This window comes from Ctenopharyngodon idella, chromosome 14 (assembly GCF_019924925.1).
Source record: "Ctenopharyngodon idella isolate HZGC_01 chromosome 14, HZGC01, whole genome shotgun sequence".
NCBI classification, from domain to species: Eukaryota; Metazoa; Chordata; class Actinopteri; order Cypriniformes; family Xenocyprididae; genus Ctenopharyngodon; species Ctenopharyngodon idella.
The window spans coordinates 15,591,890-15,617,397 of NC_067233.1; the positions used below are offsets into that span (position 1 = coordinate 15,591,890).

The window sequence follows — 25,508 nt, forward strand, 5'->3', positions numbered from 1 at the left end:
TCAACGAAGGTCTTACAGGTGTGGAACGGCATGAGGGTGAGTAATAAATGACATTACTTTAATTTTTGGGTGAACTAACCCTTTAAAGTCGGGTGGATTTAGATTGCCTGTCAATCTTTTTATCAGTCCTGAGCTGGAAAAATCTTTCTAAAAGTGATTTCAACTATACTTTTGTCATCATTATAGCTGTGGTGTGGAATTAGAATGATTATTACTTTGTAGTTAGAGTTAACAAGAGGTCCCAAACTTACACCCCTTTGAAAAAAGCATGTATTTTTGGGTCTTTGTGCATTTGTGAACTTGAGTGATGATGATCAGACTTAGAAAACAAGGGCATGAACATATTAAACTGTGACCACTAAATTATCCCTAAATCTGTCTAAAAATGGTGGGTGTGTGGCCTATAATGAGAGAACGAGAGAATGGAAGAAAGATAAATGACCGACAATAGATAATTGCAGTGCCGCCTTGGTCTCGTTCATGCAGCAACTTGTGCATTCATTAGGCATTATGAGCGAGATTGAAAAAAGAAGACTATTAATATAATGGATCAGTCGGAGAGGAGGGAAGGAATACAGAAAGAAAGAAAGAAAGAAAGAAAGAAAGAAAGAAAGAGGAGAAAAGAAGACGGTGGCGGAAAGAGGGAGTGGAAAAGAGGACGGTAAAATAAAATGAAAACCAAAGCTTCTTCTGACAGTCATTGCCCCAGATGTATTAGTTCCCAAATTCGAGTATGTGAGTTTGAGTTCTTGTTACAAGGTGCTCATTACTTATGTGGAATAGCATGCTTCAAGCTTTATAAAGTGAGTTTTTAATAAATGAAGTTTGGCTGTGTAACGGACCATGATGTATTATTGAATTGTAAATTATGACATTCTGCAAGATAAATAACAATTGCACTTTGAATGAATCACTTTCATACTGAATCCATCAATTTGTTGATGCACTAATGCATAAATTCATGCGGATTGGGATTTTAATTCATTTTCCGGTCTATTCTTATCACTGAGACAAAATAATAACCAAAAACCTTTTTTTTTTTTTTTTTTTTTCAAAGTTATAGGCTTTATTTAACTGCCAAAATGACAAGCATGTTTCTACATAACAACCACGAGAATCAACGTACATGGCTACATGGAGCTTATGAAATCTCTGGATGTGACATCACAATGTAATTGGTCATTTGTGGAACAAAGACAGTGCAGTTCTTTTGTCTTTAAAATAAACAAGGGGAAACGAATCAACCTGAACCGATTGCAGATGATTTCGGCTAGCTATTGTGTTGTATGTGAGCGTAGACCAACCTGCTATTTACAGAACACAAGAAAAAGTAAAAGTCACTAAAAAGCGAAACAGTCATGGTTACTCAGGGAATAAGGAAAATACAGTCAATAAAAAGCCATTTCATATGCATTTTAACAAAATATACAAAATCTAAAACTAAAACATAAAAACATAAACGTAACTAATCTGGGGGGAAAAAGCTCAATTCATGCAGCCCATCGGCTGGCGTGTCAATGAAAATGCATAGACTGTCCATTGAGGAAATAATTCAACATCGTGAGCACACGCTTGTGCTTCCTACTGACACTAAAAGATTCCTTTGTTCGTGCTCTTGTAGCATTGTCTCAAACACTTAAATAAATGTTTCCCAGCTATATAATCCTTGTAATGCATAAATTATGTCTAACATCACACCACGCAACGCACCAGTTACTGAAAGCACACTCTTAGGGCAGTGGCTGTGACTGCTGAGTCAACTAAAACTTGATTCTTTATGTGCCCTTGAAACTCTACATCCTCTCTTACTAAGATTATACAGGAGCATAACTGTCCCTATGTATGTTATGTTTTCTGTTGTGTAACAGACTCATTCTCATTTATTCACTGATCTAACCGGTTTTGATTTTCGTGTAGGTTTTAATTGGGGCTTCAACACAAAGACTTCAGACAATTCTCAGTGTCATCATTCTTACACCCAAACTTTTCATAAAGATTTTCAGTTGTCAAACACATCATTACCGATATCTCAATATCCACAGTAGGTGACAGTTTCTCAGCACGATGCTGTTTTAATAAGCCAGATATGCCTCGGGGTCTGTGGGAGTTATAAACAGGTGAAATTTAAGTGTAGCTCTCGTTTTCACTCTGTGTGAGAAAGCCAAGGAGGGTTTAATCCACAGGCTCGGGGGGAATAATTATGTTTGCTTTCTTTTTTAGCGAGTATTCCTTCAAGGCACTGGAAAAAATGGGCCGAATGCATTTTGTATATGTATTAAGTGTTAGCGGGGAAATGAGGAAATATTATGCTTAAAAGATGTCATTAAAAATACAGTTTTTCTGAGTCCGTATCAGTTGATTCATTTGAACAATTCTCACCTTCAAACGAAGTGATTCCCACTGACTTCTTTGCTAGAAAATACCAATGCTAGTTTGACACCACCTAATATTTTTGGAGAAACTACTTAATAGCTATTTGACTCAAAAACCTGACAGAGTTTTCAAAAACAAGCATTTCCCAAGTTCTCTTTTCCAATGCAGGTTTTTGAAAATTCAATTTTGTTTTTTGTTCCAAACTTTGAGACTTTTTTATTCTCAATAAATTAAACAGAGATCAAATTCAGTGCAACCTGTTTGTTTGTTTCCCTCTCAAGCCCATTTAAGATGGCCTACGCCTCTCCCACCCACACCACAGTATTTCCCAAGGGAACGTCGGTGATCTCACAGTTGAGTTTATCCAGCCGCCCATCCAGTATAAACAGGGAGCTTTGAGACGGGGTCATGAGATACTGTCCAAACAGCCCACTGCCAGTCATGACCCTGTTCTGGCGGTTCCAAGGCCACTGCGCAGATGACGTGGGCTGCTTTAGGCTCTTGATCATTTTGACATTACCGGTGCTGAGCTCCACAAAAAGAGCATCTGTCTGCCGGCCCGAGCTGCCGAACACGTTATACTGGTTAGCCTCGGTGAACGAGGGCATGAAGGCCAGATCGGACAGGTGCAGGTTGGTGTGAATGTCAAAGGGTTGGCCGATCTCGCCTCGCACGGACACGGGCTGCAAGCGCATTAGCCCGTCACGGTCATCCACACTCACTAAATAGTGGCCATCAGGAGAGACATAAGGCGTGCCGCTCACATCCCCGTTTGGACCGATGACATTGTCTGTTACGCTATCGATGATTAATTGTGGTCGTACCGCACCTGTTGAGTCCGGCCAACAGTTGACAAAGTAGTATCCGCCAAGGTGTGTGTAGGCGAGGGATTGTGGGATGCAATCATACTGCTGCAGACTAATGTTTTTCACATAGGAGGTGGTTTCCAAGTCGATCTTATGAAGAGCTGGTTCATTCTTGTGGAGGACAATACCAAACCTATGAATGAGAGAACATGTGTTAGACGACATCAGAAAACATTGCCATGTAAAACTACTACTGTTTATGTTATTTCTTTGTCAGAACTGGCTGTTGCGGCATTCAGAACTAAATTAATAATGCCTTTTATATTCCAATTCAGTCCCTTTTAACTGAGTGAGAACTGGAATTTTAAAAAGTAAATTGCTGTGTAATGTTAGTTTTTTAATGATAAATTTACAGTATGAAAAATGCAATAATTCAGTCTTATAATTTAAACATTTTATGACAATTAAAATAAATGTTCTTTAAACATATTATCATATAACATAAGGGGTAATTCCAGGAACATTATACAATGTTTAAAATGCCATCTGTAAACTATCTATATATGCATTTAGTTTAAGTATATTTCATTATATTTGATAAATTAACTTTCATTTTATGGACCATACATTTTCACAATTTACCTCAAAGTTTACTTTAATTTACCAATTTACCTTAAAGGGGTGGTATAATGCCATTTTTACAAGATGTAAAATAAGTCTCTGATATCCACAGAGTGTGTATGTAAAGTTTTAGCTCAAAATACACCACAGATAATTTTTTTTCAGCATGATAAATGTGTCACTTTTTGAGGGTGAGCAAAAACACTCAGTTTTTGTGTGTCCCTTTAAATGCAAATGAGCTGCTGCTGCTAAGCAGAGGGCGGGGTTTCAAGAGCTCGTGTTAGCACATAGTGTTAGCAGCGCCGATTACCTCACGAAGACTCACTGAAAATGTCAGAAACTGTTCAGCCTTTTATGTTCAAACTGAAGTCGGACAATGATGGAGAGACTCAAGAAGAAGTGACAACATGTAGAATACAACAGGACGTTTTTGAACGGTTAGTTGCTTATTTTATGTAGCTGATGTGGGATATCTTAAAGTCACCGACTAGCATAATCTGTCATGATAATCTTTAAATCTTTTGTGTGGGAACTGTTGTAAGATCCTACAGAGCCAGAGAATATATGCTGCATGAAGATAGAACAGGTATAGTTTAGTTTAATTACAGTTATAACTTGTCATGTTGTCATCTTGCATTTATGACATGCTATTGCATTTGTGTTACGTACTGTATTGCAATAACATGGCCTCACCCCTTTGTTGCGTGTTCTTGGGAGCAGGGTTTATGTAAATTTTAGGGTTAGTGATGTCACCAACCCGGGAAGAAGCTCGTTGTAGTCCCTACCAGCCGTTTATTGTAGTCCTTAAACAGAGAATTCTTTTTAAAAAATTTCTCTCTTTGCTTTGAACTTTGAGCATCGTAACTTTGCACATGTTGTTTGTGCTCTTACAGCAACATCACACACTAACTAAAGTTAAAAAAGTGAAATCATAATCAACCACCCCTTTAAGTCTTTAAAATTCAGTCAGACATCAATCACATAATCAATATATAATAATTTAATTCAATTTCAATGTCAATATTGTTTTATTCATTTTATAATATACTATTTAAATTATAATGTTTAAAAAATATTTGTCAGAAAACAGCATAGCAGAGATAGCATGGTGCTCTGCTCTATGACAAAATTAATCTGTTTTTAAAGTAGTTTCGAATCAGCTGGAAAAAGAATTCTACCAGAATAAATAGGCATAATTAGTCAAAATTAAAGAAGAAATGTTTGTTTTGTTGTAAAATTTGTCATGTAATTGTCTTGTTGTGTCTTGAATTTCTTTGCAAATTGCAAATCAGTAAAACATTCTTCTAGCCATTCCAATTTAACACTCTCTGTGTCAGTTCAACTCGTGAACTGAAAGGAGGTCAATCTAAAAATTTCCAATCCTGAAGCTCTGTAATTAAGGATCTTTATTGATAAATAAAAGCTCCAATACCAAGTTAAAGTGTGCTTGGAACTGGATCTAACTCCACTGCTCACTTGAATAATGTTGCCCCGAGGGCACTGGGCTCGCAATTAATGAAGTGTAAGTTGCTTTGGATAAGGAGTAGCTGCCACACCGTAAGTAACAAACGAAGCTTCCGAGTGAATAAACCCGGAGCACAGGTTCAAGTCTAATGAGGAAGACCCAAAAGCTTTCGGGGAGAGAAAGAATTCAATGTCACATCTCTATTCATCAGTCTATGCTAAATATCCTCTGCCAGATGCCTGGTTTCATAATTTATTTCAATTAAAAAATTAATCAGCCACACTTTGTCTTATCCATTGAGAAATCCAAAGAGCCCAATAATTGGCTATAAAAAAATCTCAGAAGAACAAAGAACAAATGAAGTTGGTGAGTGAAATGAAGGATCTGACAAAGCTCAATTAAATCTGCATGCTCTCCAATCAATTCTAGTGCAGACTTCAAACCCTGACATCCATCTTCTTTTATGCACTTGAGAATGTGGTCGCTGTCTATGTTTGGCCAAAAGGCCACGTCTGTCACAGACCGATGGGATAGATTATCACTGGCCGTGATGAGCTCCATCAATTGGCAGCCGGTGTCCGTCCATTAGCTACAGGCCAGGCTGTTTTGGCTGAGATGATATGCTCTGGGCTTAATTTTTAAATTATGAGGTCCCGGAAGAAGGCCTGGCGACAGATCCGGCAACTACGGGGTGAGATCATGGAACATGAATGTAAAAGTGTGCATTTTAATGCCCAGTCTACACTCCAAGAGAACAGTAATTATTATTTTGCTAGCAAGAAAAATTCCCTCCTGATGAGCTATTTGTGCCTCCATTTGTGTTAATATACATTTCATATTTTAGTTTTCTGTTTCATCCAGACTCTTTGTTGTATTTCAATGTGTTAAATTTTGACGAATTGCATGAAAACCAATGGGTGTCAGTTTTTGTCCAGCTTTTCCAAAACACATCTACTGTATGTGTCAAAACTGCACATTTATGACCCTAAATAAGAAAAAGTCACAACATTTCAAGAAGAAATAAAGTTTATCCAGTGTTCTAAGATGTTTAAATGTGGGTCAAACTGACCCACTTTACAAGTGATTTTCCGAACTTGAACAAGGTTTCTTTTGCTTCATACACATAAGGGTGAATGTACTTTTCACTCCATGGAAAACAGAAAACACCAAAATGAAAAGTACATTCAAACTCTTTTTGGGCACGACATATGCACTTTTGACAAAATTGTGGCTTATGTCTTTCAGTGAATGAAATGCATTAAAGTCAACATGAAATCAAAACGGGCAATTCTTGTTTTTTTATTTTTATATGTAATTTTGCAGTATTTATTATAAATAATTTATCCATGCTCATGATATAAAAATAAAAAAATAACGTGCCCTCATAATTTTTTAATCAAAATAACCCTCCATCTTGCAGCGACATCTCTTCACTTCTCTGATGATGACTGGACAACCAGTCACTCACATGAGATAAACCAATAGCGAACCACAACGATCCAATCAATTCAAAATAAAGGTTTGGGAGGATGGGTGGGTGGGTAATAAAGGCTTTCTGAAGCGAAGCGATGAGTTTGTGTAAGAAAAATATCCATATTTAACAAGTTATAAAGTAAAATATCTAGCTTCCGCCAGACCGCCTTCCGTATTCAACTTAGGAAGAAAGCGTAACTGATGTTGCGTTTTTTCGTAAGTTGAATACGGAAGGCATAGGACGTAGCGTAAGCATTTTGAACTGCGAGAGGCATTACGCTTTCTTCGTAAGTTGAATACGGAAGGCGGTCTGGCGGGAGCTAGATATTTTACTTTAAAACTTCTTAAATATGGATATTTTCTTCACTTCAGAGGGCCTTTATTAACCCCCTGGAACTGTGTGGAGTACATTTATGATGGAAGGATGCACTTTCTCAAGCTTCATACTCATTGGTCCCATTATAAAGCTTAGATGTGTCAGGATATTGATTAATATAACTCCGATTTGAAAGAAGAAATTCACATACACCTAGGATGGCTTGAGGGTGAGTAAATCTTGGGGTAATTTTCATTTTAAAGTGAACTAATCCTTTAAAGAAATGAATACTTTAAAACACCCAACATTCCCAAATGATGTCATTTTGATTATAAGTTTTTCTTTTTGTTCATGTTGTGGTTGATTTGCTTTGTTTTAAGTTAGTATGTATTTGTATTTTGTATACTCTTTGTATGTCTACCTTCTGTCCTTGAAATAAATAAGAAATAAATAAGAAAAAAATAAAAATAAAATTGTGTTGTGTAATTCATTCAGTCTGGTTAGTCAGGTTACACTTGCATAAACAGAACTGGCGTTCTGTGCCTGTGAAGTTTTGGTGGTAAATCCAATGCGGCAAAAACATGAATAAAACAGTGAAGATGGCTGCCGCTATAGTACTAATGGGCACACTGACAAAGATGACGCAAAAAAAAAATGTATTTCAGACACAAAAATACAGTGGGGGGAGTAGTCAAACTTGGCTGTGAAAAACTACCACCTGGATATGCTTGTGTGTTATGGGGTTCGATAAAATGAATTTAGAATCAGCATTCAGCTTTGTTAAACAGATGTATGTTTGATGCGACCCACGAGGAAACCTGCATCACTCAATGATGATTAAAAACAAGTTTTCTAGTGCTAGATATAAAAAAAAAAATTCTACCAGGGCATGTGATGATGTATCCCTTAGTACACCAGAAGAGTATACTTTACAGTCACATACATCTTTTTGAGTTGTCGCACACAGCTCTGTCTTACGGATATGTCTGCAGCCATGGGAATAAAGCTGTTTTCATTACTCTATAAAGTTACTAGCCTCTACCCATGCAGTCAATAGACAGGACAGCTCTGTAATATGATAATAAAAAAACGCAACACAAACGGGTGGTTTTGTAGCATTGCGTATACTCTGTGTTTTCCATGGGTTTGTTTATGCACTGCGGGGCAATTAATAGGAGCACTTTCCTGTCGTAAATCAATATTGTTCTCCAAATGCACCTTGGGCATCCCAAACAACCCTTCTTATGAACAAACAAAACACATTTACTCATTTATCGCTGCACCTGCATTTATACAAACACATTCAGGATTTATTTGACCAAACCCTTTAGACCTGTAAAATATGTAATTAGCATTAGCAAAGGGCTTACCGTATAATAAAAAGAAAAGAAATAAATAAAGTTATGTATTTTTTACTGTTGACGCATAAACATATTTGCCCACAGGCTGGTTGCGGATAAAAGCATGACAGAAAGTCAATGAATGCTGTGAATGGGATTCCTGTAGGCTGTTATTTTCCCAGTGTGAAGGTGTGTAAATGCTGAAATAATTTGACAACCTGACTAAAATGTCACATGCAGTCTCTCCCTTGTACAAATCCCTCCTCAACAGTTCACTGCCACAGGTGATGTCAAAGCACATGAGGCATTTCAAATGAGAAACGAATGAAGTAATTATTGGATCACGGATCACCAAACATTCCTCCTTACAACAGTGTTTTGTACAAATGACATTGGCGCTGTTTACCAGTCGCAGATCTCATTATGTCAGCATATTTTCAAAAATCAATATCCTCCTGAGGATTACGCGAGTAAATTCATAGAAATTTACAAGGAACGTTGGGCTCTCTGGTTCATCTATTTATTATTCATGGGTATTCATGCGTAGTGTGGTCCTAACACACGTTTAGGTTTAGATAATCACTGACATATACAATATCAACGTTCAAACCACTTCTGAAACATAAACCTTTTTGCATGTGTGACTTTAGGGACATACAATGTTTATGAATCATTTGAGATTCATAGAATACTGGAAATAGGTTGTATTTTATAATATATATATATATATATATATATATATATTCAAGAAAAAAAAGAAAAAAAAAACAGTTTGCACAAAAATATTGAGCAGCACAAAGGTTTTCGACATTGAAAACAATAAGTAATATTTCTTGAGCACCAAATCAGTATTTTAGAATAATTTCTAAAGGATCATGTGACACTGAAGGCTAAAGCAATGATGCTGAAAATTCAGCTTTGCCATCACATGAATAATTTACATTTTAAAAAATATTTTCAAATAGATATCACAAGATTACCTTTTTACTGTAATTGTGATCAAATTAATGCAGCCTTGGCGAGCTAATATATTTATGTAAAATGACTTTTATTATGTTCGGTGTGATTTCTGAAGACTGGTTGATTAGTACATGAATTTCATACTGTTAAGCTTTGATTCAAATTAAAGAGTACTAAAGAACTTTTATTAGTAAAGAAACTCACCGTTAAAGGGTTAGTTCACCCAAAAATGAAATTTCTGTCATTAATTACTCACCCTCATGTCGTTCCACACCTGTAAGACCTTTGTTCATCTTCGGAACACAAATTAAGATATTTTTTTGATAAAATCCGATGGCTCAGTGAGGCCTCCATTAACAGCAAGTTAATTTACACTTTCAATGCCCAGAAAGATACTAAAGACTGATTCGATACAAAAGATTTGTAAAGCTTCAAAGCTTCATGAAGCAGTGTTTTGAAATCGCCCATCACTAGATATTGTTGAATAAAGTCGCTATTTTGTTTTTTTGGCACACAAAAAGTATTCTCGTTGCTTCATAACATTAAGGTTGAACCACTGTAGTCACATGAACTGTTTTAAATATGTTTTTAGTACCTTTCTGGACATTGAACGTGTAAATTAACTTGCTGTCAATGCAGGCCTCACTGAGCCATCGGATTTTATCAAAATATATTTGTGGTCCGAAGGTCTTACGGGTGTGGAATGACATGAGGGTGAGTAATTAATGACAAAATTTTCATTTTTTGGGTGAACCAACCCTTCAAGAGATCTTTTTTTAGACAAAGTATCTGCATCATTTACTGAATAAATGCAAGTATGGGATTCTTTATTGAGCTTAAGGTGCTGGAAAACCAGATTCAAGGGATTTGTATACCTTTGTAGCTCTCTAAAGTTGTGCGTTAAAGGGATTTAGATGTTTCAAATTTCAATAAGTGTGTACACTTTACATACAAATACCTATGAGATCACCATGTCTGGTCTTGATCTGTGACTCTGTTATCTTACATAATCACCCTCTCAATCTTTATCTTATTCCCTTTAGATCAATGATGTAATTTGTGAAACATGTTACATAACAGCATTTACAAAGAAGCACAACTTCACTATTGAAAAGCTAATGCCATGTGCTAAATCCAAAGTCTTGCCAGGCAAAGATCTGAGGGCTACAATATTTTACACTGGTGTTAACCTCCATTTCAGTATAGACTGCTGATGTTGCACTCCGTTGACTTGGAGCACTGAAACACATGACTCCATCAGAGAGCAGACAGAACCGCTAAATGTCACCAGCCTATTGGGGCAGAGTGCCAAAAAAAAAAGTGTACATACCCTCAACTGACCATCCTGCAGTTCATTCAAGAAAAACAAGACTGACACACACTGAACTGCAGTGACAGGAACTGAATTGTGGTGTGGCATGTATCTACTAGCACAATATTACTGCTAGTAAACAACAGGGTGAAATCAAACTTCTGGTTTCAGTGACTCCACTGAGAGGACAGTGTGTATTTTGTGAGTGTGTGTGGTATGCGTGTAAGCCGTATTATCTTAGGCACCAAAAGGATTGAAAATTAAACTGGTCTTTGTGCATTACGCTATATCCTCAGGATGAATTCTCTTTTGTGGGACTAGGATCATGTCTTTTAACAAAAGCTAGTCAATAGATGTTGTGATGAACTGCTACAGTACATGGTCATTCCCCAACACCTTCAAACAGCAGAAAACACTAAAAGATGCAGACAATTTCAGCTACAAAACAACATTTGAAAGCACTCTGCATTGATGAGTAAACAGTATAAATGTTCTTAGCGTTCGCTGATCATGAGATTCATGCTGCAGATGAACAAATTTTATTTTGAATGTTATGCTGATTTTTTTGGATATCCTTATTAAAATGTGAATATGCTTTCATTTGACTAGATTGCAAAGAAACTGTCAATCATAATTCCTTTCTGGGAAATAGTAGTGAGCAGCCTATGTAGGCAGTATTTTAAGGCATTTGGTGAGCTGGAGACAAAAAGGCTATTAAAATCAGTTGGGAATCAAATCTGCTGCAGTAACACTTCTGAAAGCAAAAATCTTACTAATTTTCTCTGAAGGGGAATTATTTTTTAACAATAGCTTATAAAACGTTGAAGACAGACTTATTCTAAGCTACAAGGTTGTTAAGGCCCGTTCCCACCAAGGACGATATCTTTAACAATAACGAAAAAGATGTTGGCCTACTTCTGAAATTCGTTCTACATTTAAAAGAATAGCAGTGTCAACAAGTCAAGTCAAGTCATCTTCATTTATATAGCGCTTTTCACAATACGTACAATACAATAATGATAATGACACAGAGGAACGATATTATTGGAATCACTTTCAGAACGATTTTTTTTTCCAGCCAATTAACGATAAAAACATTAAACCAATCAGAATCCACCTGAGGTTTAAAGAGCTTGTGCAGCAAACAACATAACTCCGCAGAATGTTATCGTTCGTTGGTGAGGATGATAATATATTTTTCATTCTTGTTTGAACAGGCCTCTGAATGAAGGTATGTGCTTTTTGTGAAGCCAGTTGTATTAAATAATCATGTTTAACAGTAGCATTCCTGGTGAAAAAACAGTATATATATAGAAAGGGGTTGGACAATGAAACTGCAACACTGGCCAATATAGTGTTTCATGCCTATTTATGCATGGCCTGGTGGCCAATCTTCACTGATTTTACATTCCATCAGAGTGTTAAGGATGAATTAGAGCAACAGCACAGCTGTACATAAAATATTGCATTCTGCACAACATAATGGGAGACATATCAGAGTTCAAAAGCGGACAAATTGTTGGTGTGCGTCTCGCTGACTCATCTGTGACCAAGACAGCAAGTCTTTGTGGTGAATCGAGACTAAAGCTATGGCATAGCACCACGAAGGACGAACCACATCCATCAGGAGTAACTGTCGACTCAAGAGGAAGTTGTCTGAAAGGGATATCCAGGTACTAATACGGATTGTATCCAAAAAACATAAAACCACAGCTGCAAACAACCCAGACTGATGCTGCCCAGAGTGAAGCACGGGGGTGGATCATGATGGTTTGGGCTGCAATATCATGGCATTCCCTACTGTGCTTAATGGGCACGTCACTGCCAATGAATACTGAACCATTCTGGAGGACCATGAGCACCTAATGGTTCAAACATTGTACCCTGAAGGGGGTGACGTGTGTCAGAATGACAATTCACCAATCCACACACCAAGACTTGTGACAGAATGGTTTGATGAATATGAAAGTGAAGTTGAAAATTTACCATGGCCTGCACAGTCACCAGATCTAAATACTTTTGAGCCACTTTGGGGTATTTTGGAGGAGCAATTCAGAAAACATTTTCCTCCACCAGCATCATATAGTGACCTGGCCACTGTTCTGGAAGAGGAAAGGCTCAAAATCCCTCTGACCGGACTGTCCAGGACTTGTATCTGTCATTCTCAAGACAAATTGATGCTGTATTGGCCGCAAAAAGGATGCCCTACACCATACTAATAAATTATTGTGGTCTAAAACCAGGTTTTTCAGTTTCATTGTCCAACCCGCACACTCACCCCCCCCCCCAACCCCCAGCAGACATTTTTAAAGTGTGTGTGTGTGTGTGTGTGTGTGGAGGGCAGCAGATGATATGACCCTCAAAGGCAAACAAATTATGTACATAATGTACAAAGTAAGTACATATAATAAATTCTAAATAGAAAACACCGCCTTAAAATAGTCAATTTTCTTTTTTTCTAATCTAAAAGTAATTAAAAAGTAGTCAGAATATATTACCTAAAATAAGTAAATGTAGATTGTTACAAACTATAATTTTTGTCATGTAATTTTTAATCAATAACAGACTACAATAAAGTAATCTGCCCAGCACTGTATATAGTCAATATCTTTAAATATTTTTTTACGTTGTCAATTTGATTGCTTCATGAGATTGTAGTTCTTTCCCTCATTAAAGCTGTTTAAACACAGTCAGTTACCTTCGTCTTTTTGTATGATTTTCAAAATACTTTTCTCCGTCAAATCAAAGATTGGAATATTGTGATTCACCTTGTAATTGGTTGGCCTATAACTTATAACTCTCTCTCTCTCTATTTTTTTTTTTTTTTTTTTTTTACATCCCAATAGAAAAAAATGGGACAAAAATACTTCTGGATCCAAGGCCATTGAAAAAGTGGGGTGGAACTGTTACACTCTCTAGAGTGTTCTAATCACTTATGAGGTTCCATTTCACTTAGGATGCTGTGTATGTAGGCAGCAGACAGCAAGGTTTTGGAACAGAGCGTAAGATTTCTTTACGACTGTCACATATGTAATTTTTATGAGAACATTTTACATTGTTTGCCACTGTGTTCTTGTCATTAGCAGAGTGCCTTGCTCTCTCGACGAAGAGAACAAGTAAATCTCTCTAGCGTTTGGAATTGAGTCATTATTTTTTTATATTAGCACGACATGATAGCGTAAGTAAACATCCATCTGCCAACAGGGGACAGTAAGAGGATCAGGGCATGCTTAGTAATCTTCAACTTCAGATTTTAATCAATTCAAATGAGATTTCCATATCCACGCAACATCTCCTGGTCTGTTTATTCAGGGTTTAAACTCACATTTCCCCCTCGACCACCTCTAAATTTACTTACCCATGTGAGTGACTATGAATGCACAAAATGGTTTATTAAGATCTAAATGTCAGTCCCTGAATGCAATTTACACACTATCCAGAGCTAGAGCTGTTTTCTCTGGAGTTATAATCACAGTCAGTACGTGTTCATACATTGCTCATATATATTTTTGGTGGAGGTCTCGCTCTCTTTTACCTCATGTGATTGATGGTGAGGCTGATGGGAGGAATGAAGAAATCCTCCACCCTGTCGAAGCGATTGCCAACTGGTTGGGTGTGAATGGTGTGATGGGACGTGCTCCCACTGGCCTGGCTGATCACCTGATGCATGGAAAAGTCACACATTCAATAGGAACATAAGTGATGCAATTTCATTAGGGCTTTCATGCGCATGTCTTGAGGAGCTCAAAGCATTCTGCCTGTGATTAACCAAAGCTATGCATTATGAGGGAAAGGCTGTGTTTATTATGAGATATGGAACCCCACTGAGACCCCTTGCTATGCTGGTTCAATTTTACATCACTTGCGAATGCTCCACAAATGTCAACTAAAATCATCAAAACATACTCAGCAGGGCCGACTCATATACTTGAATAATCAGATGAGAGAATAAGTTAGGCAGAATGTCCCAGTTCTCTTGTTTGAGAGCAGCTTTCAAACGCAGCCATCAAGTGGTGATTAACACTCAGAGATGATCCTAGAGTGATTTGTCTTACCTGGAGGGTTGGAAAGTTTTTCTCCAGATCTCCCCAGCTTAGGATCCACACCTGGTCATGAGACTTGTCATAGTGCAGCTTCACTGGAACCCGGTCTGTGCTCACAGTCTGTTGAGAACAACAGATCAACTGTTTCCATTTGCTCACCAAAATCAGATACTGTAGTTACATTTAAAGAATATTATTGATCTGACTGTATGGATGCTGTTGTATGAGAACTGAACAGAGCTGGACGATGACATCATTGTTTTCTGCAGAACTACTTGAAATGATGAAATGAACTAATTTAATAATTGATTATCTTTACAACCGAACAGAATCAACAACAGCTGAAATGCATAATTTTCATGATATCACTGTAGAGCTGCTTTGAAACAATCTGTACTGTACTGTATAAAGCGCTACATAAATAAAGGTGACCTGACTTGACTAAAAATGTAATTTAGTAAGCAGAGTCAGGAAAATCTCATGTTAAATTCATAAGATGAAATCTGAATTGAATTAGCCACATAGGAGGTTAAACTGGAATGACAGGAAGAGAAATTTACTAAATGCAATTCAAAGAACTTAAAGTCACACAACAGGGGAATTTTATTAGTCCAACACAACAACAAAAATGAGCAAAAACAGAATAGTTGATCCGTTTAAGGTTTTCTTTTTGTAAATTGCCTTCATGATCCATTAAAAAAAGTTCATTTATAAAATTATACAATTAAATTATACATAATTTATTAATTAACTTGTACACACTATCTTTGAAAAGTTTGGGGTCGGCAATTTATTTATTAATTTATTTTTTTGTGTTTGGGGAAAGAAATTAATACTTTTATTGAGCAAGGATGCATTTAACTGATCAAAAGTGACAGTAAAGACTTTTACACTTCTTCAAAAATAAATCTATTTCAAATAAATGCTGTTCTTTTGAACTTTCTATCCATCAAAGAATCCTGCAAAAAATAATGTTTTCCACTAAAAACATTAATATCAATATTTTACTGTATTTTTGAGCTTATAAAATGCAGCATTGGTGAGCATAAGAGACTTCTTTCAAAAACATTAAGAAATAAATATATTCCTATTAATTTAGTTGTATTTATATTAAAGCTGCTGTCCGTAACTTTTTCTGGTTAAAAATGATCCAAAATAAATTTTTGAGCAAGTACATAACCAGCCAGTGTTCAAAAATATCTCCTTATCTTAGCTCGATTCACAACGGTAAGCTTGTAATAATGTTTTATAATAAAATCAGTACTGGTGGGTTTCTGTGGGAAATTCAAGCATGTAGCTGTTCGTCTTTGCGTCATTACGTCACGTCTGTTTACATAAAGGAGTCCCAGCTAGTAGGCTATATGTGAGGATGCTGCAGGTAGCAGATCATTTATAGCATTTCTCACAGCAGCTGGAATAATTAAACTTATCATTTTGATGGTGGATTGTAATCCAGAAAGGTCCAAATGACAATCATCAGTGATAACTGGAGATTCACCCATAGTCAAAAGCAAAAGACATCGGACTGTGGAGTGGCTACAGAAATTGAAATCTACAGGTAACGCTAATACACACTAAATACACATAGTCACGCAATGCTGATATTGTTAACATTAACAAATTGAGAACAAAGTATAACAATTATAATCATTTGCACAGAGCTAAGCGATTGTTAGATTTAATCACTGTTGGCAGCGCTATTTATGCTTTTTTCTCAGTTGGTCAGAACAAAAGTGGCAGATTTGTTACTTACTCCTTCAGATGACATTTTCCGATTCTATTCAAATTCTTATTTTGGTCATACTTCCAAGACGTAGAATCTGTGATTCTGAAGTACAGTATCACCGTGACTGACAGCAAACATTAGATTCATCCGCACTGAGGAGCCGTGCCAATGCACAACCCACGTAAAAATTATAATTCCGCAAATAACTGCAATTGCAGGTTTCAAACAGAGATGGTGACAAAGAGGCAAAACTTACGGACTGCAGCTTTAAGTCTTTATATTCATATGTTCAATAACACTTTCATGTACAAACACTTTCATGCTCAATTCACTTCTAAATGGCACACAATATAATTCAAGGCTAAACAGTATTAATGAGAGTAAAATTAATATCCGAATTATCTCATGCTAGGCACAACTAAGACAGATGCTTTAGCAGTTTTGCCCCTGGTCAGTAGAGTGTCTTTGAAAAATTGATCAATTTTCCACATTGTTTGCTTCTAAAGAGTCCCTGTGAGAATTCAATAAAATCACTGGAACTCATTATATTAATTAAAGAGGCTGATTCCCACCCTGTGCTTAAAGCTTAATGCTTTTTGACATTCTACAAAAGTCACAATAAAACTTTACAAGTCCACCAAAGCAACTATCCACGACAGAGAGAACGTGTGACGCTTCCGAAAGCACAGCTGTACGTTTCTGCACATGCAGAGTTTGGTTATGGGTGTGCATTTTAAATAGAGTGCTGACAGTAACAATAGCTCAGCCAGTCTGCAATAATAGCTTTGCATCCATATCCATTCTCTGTCACCTGGCTGGAGATATTCCACTGGGAAACCAGTGATTCATTTTGTGCAGTGATAGCCTTACTGTGCAATTTTCACACCTCATTGTGCTTACATGGATGCACGCGAATATGAAAAAAATGTTAATTTGCACATTGAGCATTGCAAAAATGATTATACTCTCTTTTTCACTTTCAGTGGGGCGGATGTTTTTTTTCTTCTTCAGAATGTCTCCAACTTCAGATAAGTGTTTTGTATTCATCTGATGCAGCATTCACTGTTAAGTCCTCCACAATGTAAGCATTTGCACAGCTTGTTTCGACTACACACGGTATTAAAAGAAATGAATAGTGAACCAGTGTTCATGTTTAGCTATGATGAAGGAGGCTGATTGTTGTCTTCAGCGTCAATCTCCATGTGTGCAATAATCTGTGGGAGCAGATGTGCACATTGAATTTTTATCCCAGCACATCCCTCCCCTTCTTCCGAGGATTAGATTGAATAATAGAAACTCTTCAGCACAGATAAACAAATTCTCTATGCCATCCTTAGCAGTTACAAAAAAATCAACATAAAAAGTTTTGGTTGATAAATAGTGAATGCTCTGGCTTAAACGTAATTTGTAGAAAAAATACTGGATTCTTCTCTGTTTCTCGGTTTTTAAAAGATCAGTTGGCTATTTAGCACATGCTAATCTGCATGAGGTAATGAAATCCCGACTCCCAGGTGACTGAATAATGAGTGCCAGTGCATCATGAGGCATGGGATACCCAAGTGAGGCTTGGCATGGAGAGAAGGTCTTGCTGGCACTTATCCGGGCATTCACTCTGAAACAAAACCACTTTTCTTCCAAGCACATCAGCCGTTCCCTGTAACTCATGTCTAGATCATAGATCACTTTAATCTACTTTTTACATATTTTCATTTTCATAAGTTTTTTAATCTAATTTTTATATGTTGATGACATGTCTACATGAGATCACAGCAGCAAATCCACCATCCAATCAATTCCTGATGGACAAAATCAAGTCCCACCCTACATTTTTTTCTTGTTCGAGAAGCCACTTCACTCGAATATACGTCGCAATATGGAAGAAAAAACTATCGCAACTTCCATTTCATGCCAACTCTAAAATATGCCAACTAGAACTGTAGAAGTGTCATTAAGAATTGTGGATTTGAGGATTATGAATTATGCAGTACACATGGCCAGTGTTGGAGGTAACGCATTACAAGTAATGTTAGTTACGTAATCAGATTACTTTTTTTTAAGTAACTAGTAAAGTAACACATTACTTTTAAATTTACAACAAAATATCTGAGTTAATTTTTCAATTAAGTAATGCAAGTTACTTTGTTTTCCCACTTATTGACTGACAGCTCTCCTGTCCACATGTTGAGAGAAATCGGAAGTAAGTGCGGAGGGGTTGTGTGCGCTGTGTAAACTGGGTTACTAGGATGGTTATCCTAGACTAGTTCTAAACTAAATGTGAGCATACATTTACTCATTTACTACTTCTCTTGTGTCTTATTCTTGGCAGCACAGTTGAAAGGTTTGTTTGAGCTGCGCCCTCTACTGTACAGGCTTGAATTTGCATTTCCTTCAGCCTGAGGCTTATTCATTTCATTTTTGGTGTGAAAGTGCCTTTACATTTGCCAAAAATAGAACTTTTTTGTTGTTACATACATACAAACAAACAAACAAACAAACAGCCCAGCCCAGATGAGAAAAAGTAACGCAAAAGTAAAGTAATGCATTACTTTCCATAAAAAGTAACTAAGTAACGCAATTAGTTACTTTTTTAGGGAGTAACGCAATATTGTAATGCATTACTTTTAAAGGTAACATTCCCCAACACTGCACATGGCACATTACAAACATTAAAATGTAACATTTTTTTCAATTTTGATCATATGTCTATAGTATGTTCACAAGAATAATGTTTTGGTTACTGATTCAATGGCTTACCTGAATGGCCTTCTGGGATTGGATGTCTACAATGAGCAGCCTGTTCAGCAGAGGCTGTGTGGCATAAATGAACTTGTCCTTCACATTGACGGCTGATGTCCACATACATTTCTGATTCTTCTCTCCTTCCACTTGGGGACAGACCTCCTCCTTCAGGAATAAAAAAAAGGGTCAAAACTGATCAAAACTGACCAATATTATGAATTATAAGAGTGGATGCATCTCAAAAATGTCTCATAAGAACATTTCTGAGTTGAAGGTCTCTTTTCTATATAACATTGCAGGCCTATTCAACAATGCTATTAAACATTTCAATGAAGCCATATATTGCTGTAGTTCTTAAGAACAAATTAAACTATAGAACTATAAAAGAAAACAGAATAAGACACTGTAGCGTCTGCCTCAGAGGAAGAGACTGATAGTGGGCAGAAGTGTCATCATGAAGGCAAGCACGGTCAAAATGTGATTGGCTGTCAGGCCTGAGGCTGAATGTGCTGTGGTTAAAGAGGTGAGAGCTGGCTTGATTGATGGCCACAGAGGTTGTGCAGAAGTGGGCGTCTCTTGTGGTGATGCTGTTGACTGGGCTACTCAAGGGCTGTCGACGACAATCAAGACGGAGACTCAGACTGATGTGACTGGATGCGTCTGGTCTAGCGACACTCTTGCAAGGCTCAAATATAGTTTTAATTGGTGCAAGAGCCACTGGCTTTTAAGGTTACATTTTAATGCTGAGTGAACTCATGAGATCACAAAGAATGTTGCTTTTTTTGCCTTGGTTTCTTATGTCCTAGTTTGTTTTCATAGTTACTAATTATGCTCACCTGTTGCTAGTTTAGTTCCTCGTTTTGTCCTGCATATTTATACCCCATTTAGTTGGGGGTTATTGTTATTGCTTATGTATAGACTGGTTTGCATTGCTCCAGTGTTTCTCCTGTGCTCCTGAGTGTTTTTGTTTTGTTTATTTAATAAAGACTGCTGCAGATAGATCCACACATTCTCTCTCAATCTGAAACAATGTTTAAAATAACAGTTTTCTATGTGAATATATTTTAAAAGCTGAATTTTCAGCAGTCATTACTCCAGTCTTCAGTAATGTTTCAGAAATCATTCTAATACACTGATTTAGTGCCCAAGAAACATTTTCAATCAATAATTGTCAATAATCATTTTAATATTTCTTTTGTGAAAATTATTTATATTATATTTTTGTCCTTCAGTTGTGGTGTCATTTCAACAATTAACCAACAATGTTGCACATTTGCTATTGAAGTTCTCAAAAAGTAGTGTTTATCAAGTAGAAAATAGTGTCAGCTTATATTTAAGCGAATATTTAAAAAGGAGGGAAGCACATGTGACACTGATTTCCCATAAGCAGAACATAGGAAAAACATATCGTAATGCTCTCTAAATGTTCTTCCCCAGACAGAGTTTGCACTGGGGCTTGCCGTTATGGCCTGGCATTTGACTGATGTCCTAATAGAGGCCTGCTGCCTCTCTGGAGGCTGGAAACTCAAACTCTCACCGCCCAGAGCTCCAAACAAACACAGCTGTCTCATCAGCACACCCAGCTCCGATGTAACAGCAGAACAGAGGAAGGCAATCATTTAATAGCTTGTGTAAATCTAGCAGCTGCCTATCAGAAAGAGCTGAGAAATAATATGTAAAGTGTAGGGATGTAAGTGATGTTAAGTGACAGAGGGAGGAGCTAAACTGATGTCTGTGCTGAGAATCAAACTCCATGGGGTTAAAGTACTGGTCATGTCAGAAAAGGAAGTTCTGTGCTGCTGTTTATACCGACATGCAACCAAGAAGCTGCAGAAGAATTAATGAAAAGAAACAGGAAAGAACGATGGATGGATGCATAGATGGATGGATGGATGGATGGATGGATGATGGATGTGGATAAATGGATGGATGGGTGAATGGAATGAAAGAAAGAAAGAAAGAAAGAAAGAAAGGATGGGTGGATAGATGTAAGAAAGAAAGAAAGAAAGAAAGAAAGAAAGAAAGGAAGGAAGGTTGGATGGATGGATGGAAAGAAAGAAAGAAAGGGTGGATGGATGAAAGAATGAAAGAAAGAAAGAAAGGATGGATGGATGGATGGATGGATGGATGATGGATGTGGATAAATGCATGGATGGGTGAATGGAATGAAAGAAAGAAAGAAAGAAAGAAAGAAAGGGTGGATGGATGGATGATGGATGTAAAAAGAAAGAAAGAATGGGTGGATGGAAAGAAAGAAAGAAAGAAAGAAAGAAAGAAAGAAAGAAAGAAAGAAAGGATGGGTGGATGAATAAAAGAAAGAAAGAAAGAAAGAAAGAAAGAAAGAAAGAAAGAAAGAAAGAAAGGATGATGGATAGATGGAAAGAAAGAAAGATAGAAAGATAGAAAGGATGGGTGGATGATGGAAAGAAAGAAAGAAAGAAAGAAAGAAAGAAAGAAAGAAAGAAAGAAAGAAAGAAAGAAAGAAAGAAAGAAGGATGGATGGATGATAGATGAAAAGAAAGAAAGAAAGAAAGGAAGGATGGATGGATGGAAAGAAAGAAAGAAAGAAAGAAGGATAGAAAGATAGAAAGGATGGTGGATGATGGAAAGAAAGAGAGTAAGAAAGAAAGAAAGAAAGAAAGGATGGATGGATGAATGGATACTGCACCATCATTGCTGTATGTAGGAAATGAGCCGAAGTAGCATAACTCCGGTAGCAAACAAAAAACATTCATGCAAACATCAACAATCCACCATTTTTGCTGTAAAATAAATGTACAAAAACGCTCATAAATAAATAGCACTCATAAACTTTACACTTTGCTTGGGGTTAGAGCAAGCAGGAGGAAAAACAGAGGCTTTATGTTGTACATTTACAAGTACTTTAACATTTCTTTTATACGACAGCTCACCTGCAGGCCAAGAAGCTTCTCGCTGGGTTTGATGTGTCTCTGAATCTCACAGGCCACTGGCTGGATGACTTTAATACCGTCCTCATAAAACACATAGAACATGTTTCCAATCCCCAGACCTGTAGTGGGACATAAATGAGATTGTTCAGGGCTCAGATCCACCTAAAACAAGGTTAACCTCAGCATTAACACAGTCCAGTCCTACACTAGACATTAATATTGTATTGAAACACCATGCTTACCTTCCTCTCTCCACAGGATGTTTGCCACTGTAAGAGAACACAAAGAAAACTCACGTCAGCGATGTTTGCTGCACTTTACTCATCTGAAAGTTTTAAAATCTGATATACAGATACAAGATGAACTCACACTTCCGGCTATATAAACCTCCCACAGATTATTGCAACAACATTTGTAGTTCCTGGTTGGTTTTTCCAACGTGGTTTAAAGCTATGGAGAGTTGTATTTGATTTGGCCAAGTAATTATACTCTGCAACCTGAGGAGCTTATTGATTTGACTCGCTCATGTGTAATCAATACTGTGTCGGCATTATACATTGAGGTCGGCCTGTGGGGATTTATACACACACGCATAGCCACCGACCACAGTGTTCACACGGAGGAAACAATGTGCATTAGGGTGTAAGTCAGAGCTTATCTTTGCATTAAGCATGGTTATTTACCCATAACCGCTGGTGCTGTGACTAGTATTACCTTATAAAATGGATGGTTCCAGCCCTTGATTCTGATTGGTTGAGCCGCATTCAAAGCCCTTGTAAAATTCCCGAAAACATACAGCTGACCGCATTACATAAGTATTGATGCGCCACTGGGTATGTATGTTGCTGCGTCTGTCATAGCAACCACTCTTAGCAACGTAAACATATGTTTTTTCTCAATTGATTTTGTTCATTGAAGCTTACTGCATTATGTAGAAGATATCGAGTGATCAAGAGTATTACCTGCATTCAGATGTAACCAGGGCTGGAAATGGCTGAGATTCACTGGGGGGACTCTATATGGGAAGATTTTTTATTTTTTTTTTTTTTCACTTTCAATGACTTTTCAGATGTATTTAAATATAAAATATTATATAATTATATAATATGCTAGCATTAAACAGGCCTATTTCATGTTTCCTCCAAACAATATTTTCTTAATTATCAAGCAGACACATGAAAGGTCAATGAACAACATTTATCAACTGTGTGTGGCACAAATATGTTCATTCAACAGAATCTCTGCTTGGAGAAAATTACCTGTTTGATTTTTTGCCAAATTTTCTAGGAAGTTGCATATGTGGTGCATACTGAATTGAACAGGTCACAAACATTTTAAATACATTTGTCCTCAGGTTAAAGAAAACTGAATGTTTTGGATGGTTACCTCTTAGTTTACTATACTTTGAAAATCAACCATTAAACACATTTAAAGGGGAATCCAGTTTTAACGGAAAAGGAAGCTGATGTGCGTTCTAAAAAGCAAAATAATTTGGATAATGTATCTAGAAAATATAATAATATTCACTTATCCCTTTTCTTAAACAATGGTTAAAATGGTTGTGATGTTTATCATTTTATAAAAACTTTGTTTTGAGGATGTTACCGTAGACATAGTTTTTTAAAACATTGCTACCTGAACATGCAGTTCTATTCTAATATTTGCTGAAATAATTTCAACTGCTGATTCTGATGCAATCTTTATTTGAAGTATCAAGTTACTTTCAAAGGTGATTTACTCTATTTTGTTCACTTCTGTTTGGGATGGGGGACGGGTTGTTTCCCTCGGTTGCGAGGAGTTTGCTCCCTCATGAGGTTTATTTATTTGTTTGTTGCTTTATTTTTGCAAAATGGTCCACACATGCAAAGTTGGTTGATAACACAACTGCAATAAAGTAACAGCCTATAGTTAACCATTACTTGTTTACAAAGTGCCATGGGAAGTCAAACTATCTTTACTTAAAATGTTCTTATAGCCTACTGAACATGTTTATTCTTGAAATACAGCCAGGTTTTTCCTAATGGGTATATCTGTCATATTAGCAGAACACATTTTACACATGAGGAAAACTAATGTTTAATCAATAATTCAAGAAGATCCATGATTCTAACTTGTACTTGGCCTTATGAAAAAGTAGTTCTTGTAATTGTTTAACATAGCATTTGTTACAATAAGGATGTAATTAAAGCTAGACCACTGATGTCTCCTCATTGCATGCTTAGGGCAATGTTAACTTTTTTCTCTCTTTTTTTAAATCTATTCCCTTAACATTTAATGGGTTTTCCCGTGCGCTGCTGACACTGACAGGGCTAGTCAAAGCATTTGTCATTTGCGTCTTGTTCCGTGTTCACAAGTTTCAATATAAAAGTCTTTTCGACTGAGTGACTCGCTCATAAAGACAATCTTTGCCGTCTGTTGCTGTTCACGGTCAGAGACTATTTTTTTCCAGTGGAAGGAAGGCTCTTAATGATTTTACTTCATGAAAGTTGCATTGATACATATTTTTTGGCTTTAATATTTGTATTGTGTGGTAACCGGTTTATTAAAGCAATAAGCCCTGTGAAGCCATGGTTTACGTAAGCAATAAGGTACGAGAGGCTGTGCTTTATCGTGAATAAGTCAAGGACTAAGTTAGGCACGACGTGAAGCAGAGTGCAACCACTTCAGCAGTGACTTATTCATGATACAGCACTAGCCTCGAGTACCTTGTTGCTTTTATAAAACGGTTACCACACAATACAAATATTAAAGCCAAAAAATATGTATCAATGCAACTTTAATGAAGTAAAATCACTAAAAGCCTTCCTTCCACCGGAAAAAATAGTCCCTGACCATGAACAGCAACAAAAGTTACATTATTACGCCATTAGATGGCAGCAAAGACTGTCTTTATGAGTGTGTCAGTCAGTAGCGAAGACTTTTATATTGAAAAGTAGGGCTGAGTAGAAAATATCAATTTCTCGGTTTTAATCAATTCTCATTTTTTACGATACGATATCGATTCTTAAATCCCAAGAATCGATTAGTCTAGTCTGTTTTCAGTTGATTAATGAACAGAACATGTTGCGTGCCTCCCATCCAGTAAATCCCAATAATCTTTGTGCTTTGTTACTTTTGATATGCAGCAAAGTCTCAGATTTCAAATGACGTCCATCTTATTATGAGATTAAAAAAAGAAATACCTTTTTGGTGCTGTATAATGTGACGTAACAGATCGCTTCAGCGCCTCAGTGTAAGAGAAGCGGCAGCACGGAGCGCATGTGAACATCCTCTCCTCCGCTTTAATACCAGTTACAGCGCGAAATAAACATGACTAAACATCTGAAGGTATGTTAAAATATACAGTACAACTTACCGAAATTCGTATCATGTCTCGTGTAATAGCTCAATCAGTGTTTCAACCTCGGAAAGCTTGTAAACAA

The 25,508-nt window shown here is 36.8% G+C and overlaps 1 protein-coding gene across 4 annotated transcripts in view; it reads right to left on the minus strand.

Moving 5' to 3' along the window:
- Positions 1-907: 907 nt before the first annotated feature.
- Positions 908-25,508, minus strand: part of fstl5 (follistatin-like 5) — a 158,495-nt gene continuing 133,894 nt past the window's right edge. For 2 of the 4 annotated variants that reach the window (XM_051860492.1, XM_051860493.1), the window contains exons 11-16: positions 22,329-22,355; positions 22,087-22,205; positions 19,190-19,339; positions 14,722-14,829; positions 14,202-14,326; positions 909-3,372 (exon numbers count right to left, since the gene is read on the minus strand). In XM_051860492.1, the coding sequence (XP_051716452.1) occupies positions 2,670-3,372; positions 14,202-14,326; positions 14,722-14,829; positions 19,190-19,339; positions 22,087-22,205; positions 22,329-22,355 (1,232 nt within the window). In that variant the 3' untranslated portion in view covers positions 909-2,669. Of the gene's footprint in view, positions 3,373-14,201; positions 14,327-14,721; positions 14,830-19,189; positions 19,340-22,086; positions 22,206-22,328; positions 22,356-25,508 lie in introns of all 4 variants that reach the window. The other 2 variants (XM_051860491.1, XM_051860494.1) reach the window with 2 other exon arrangements.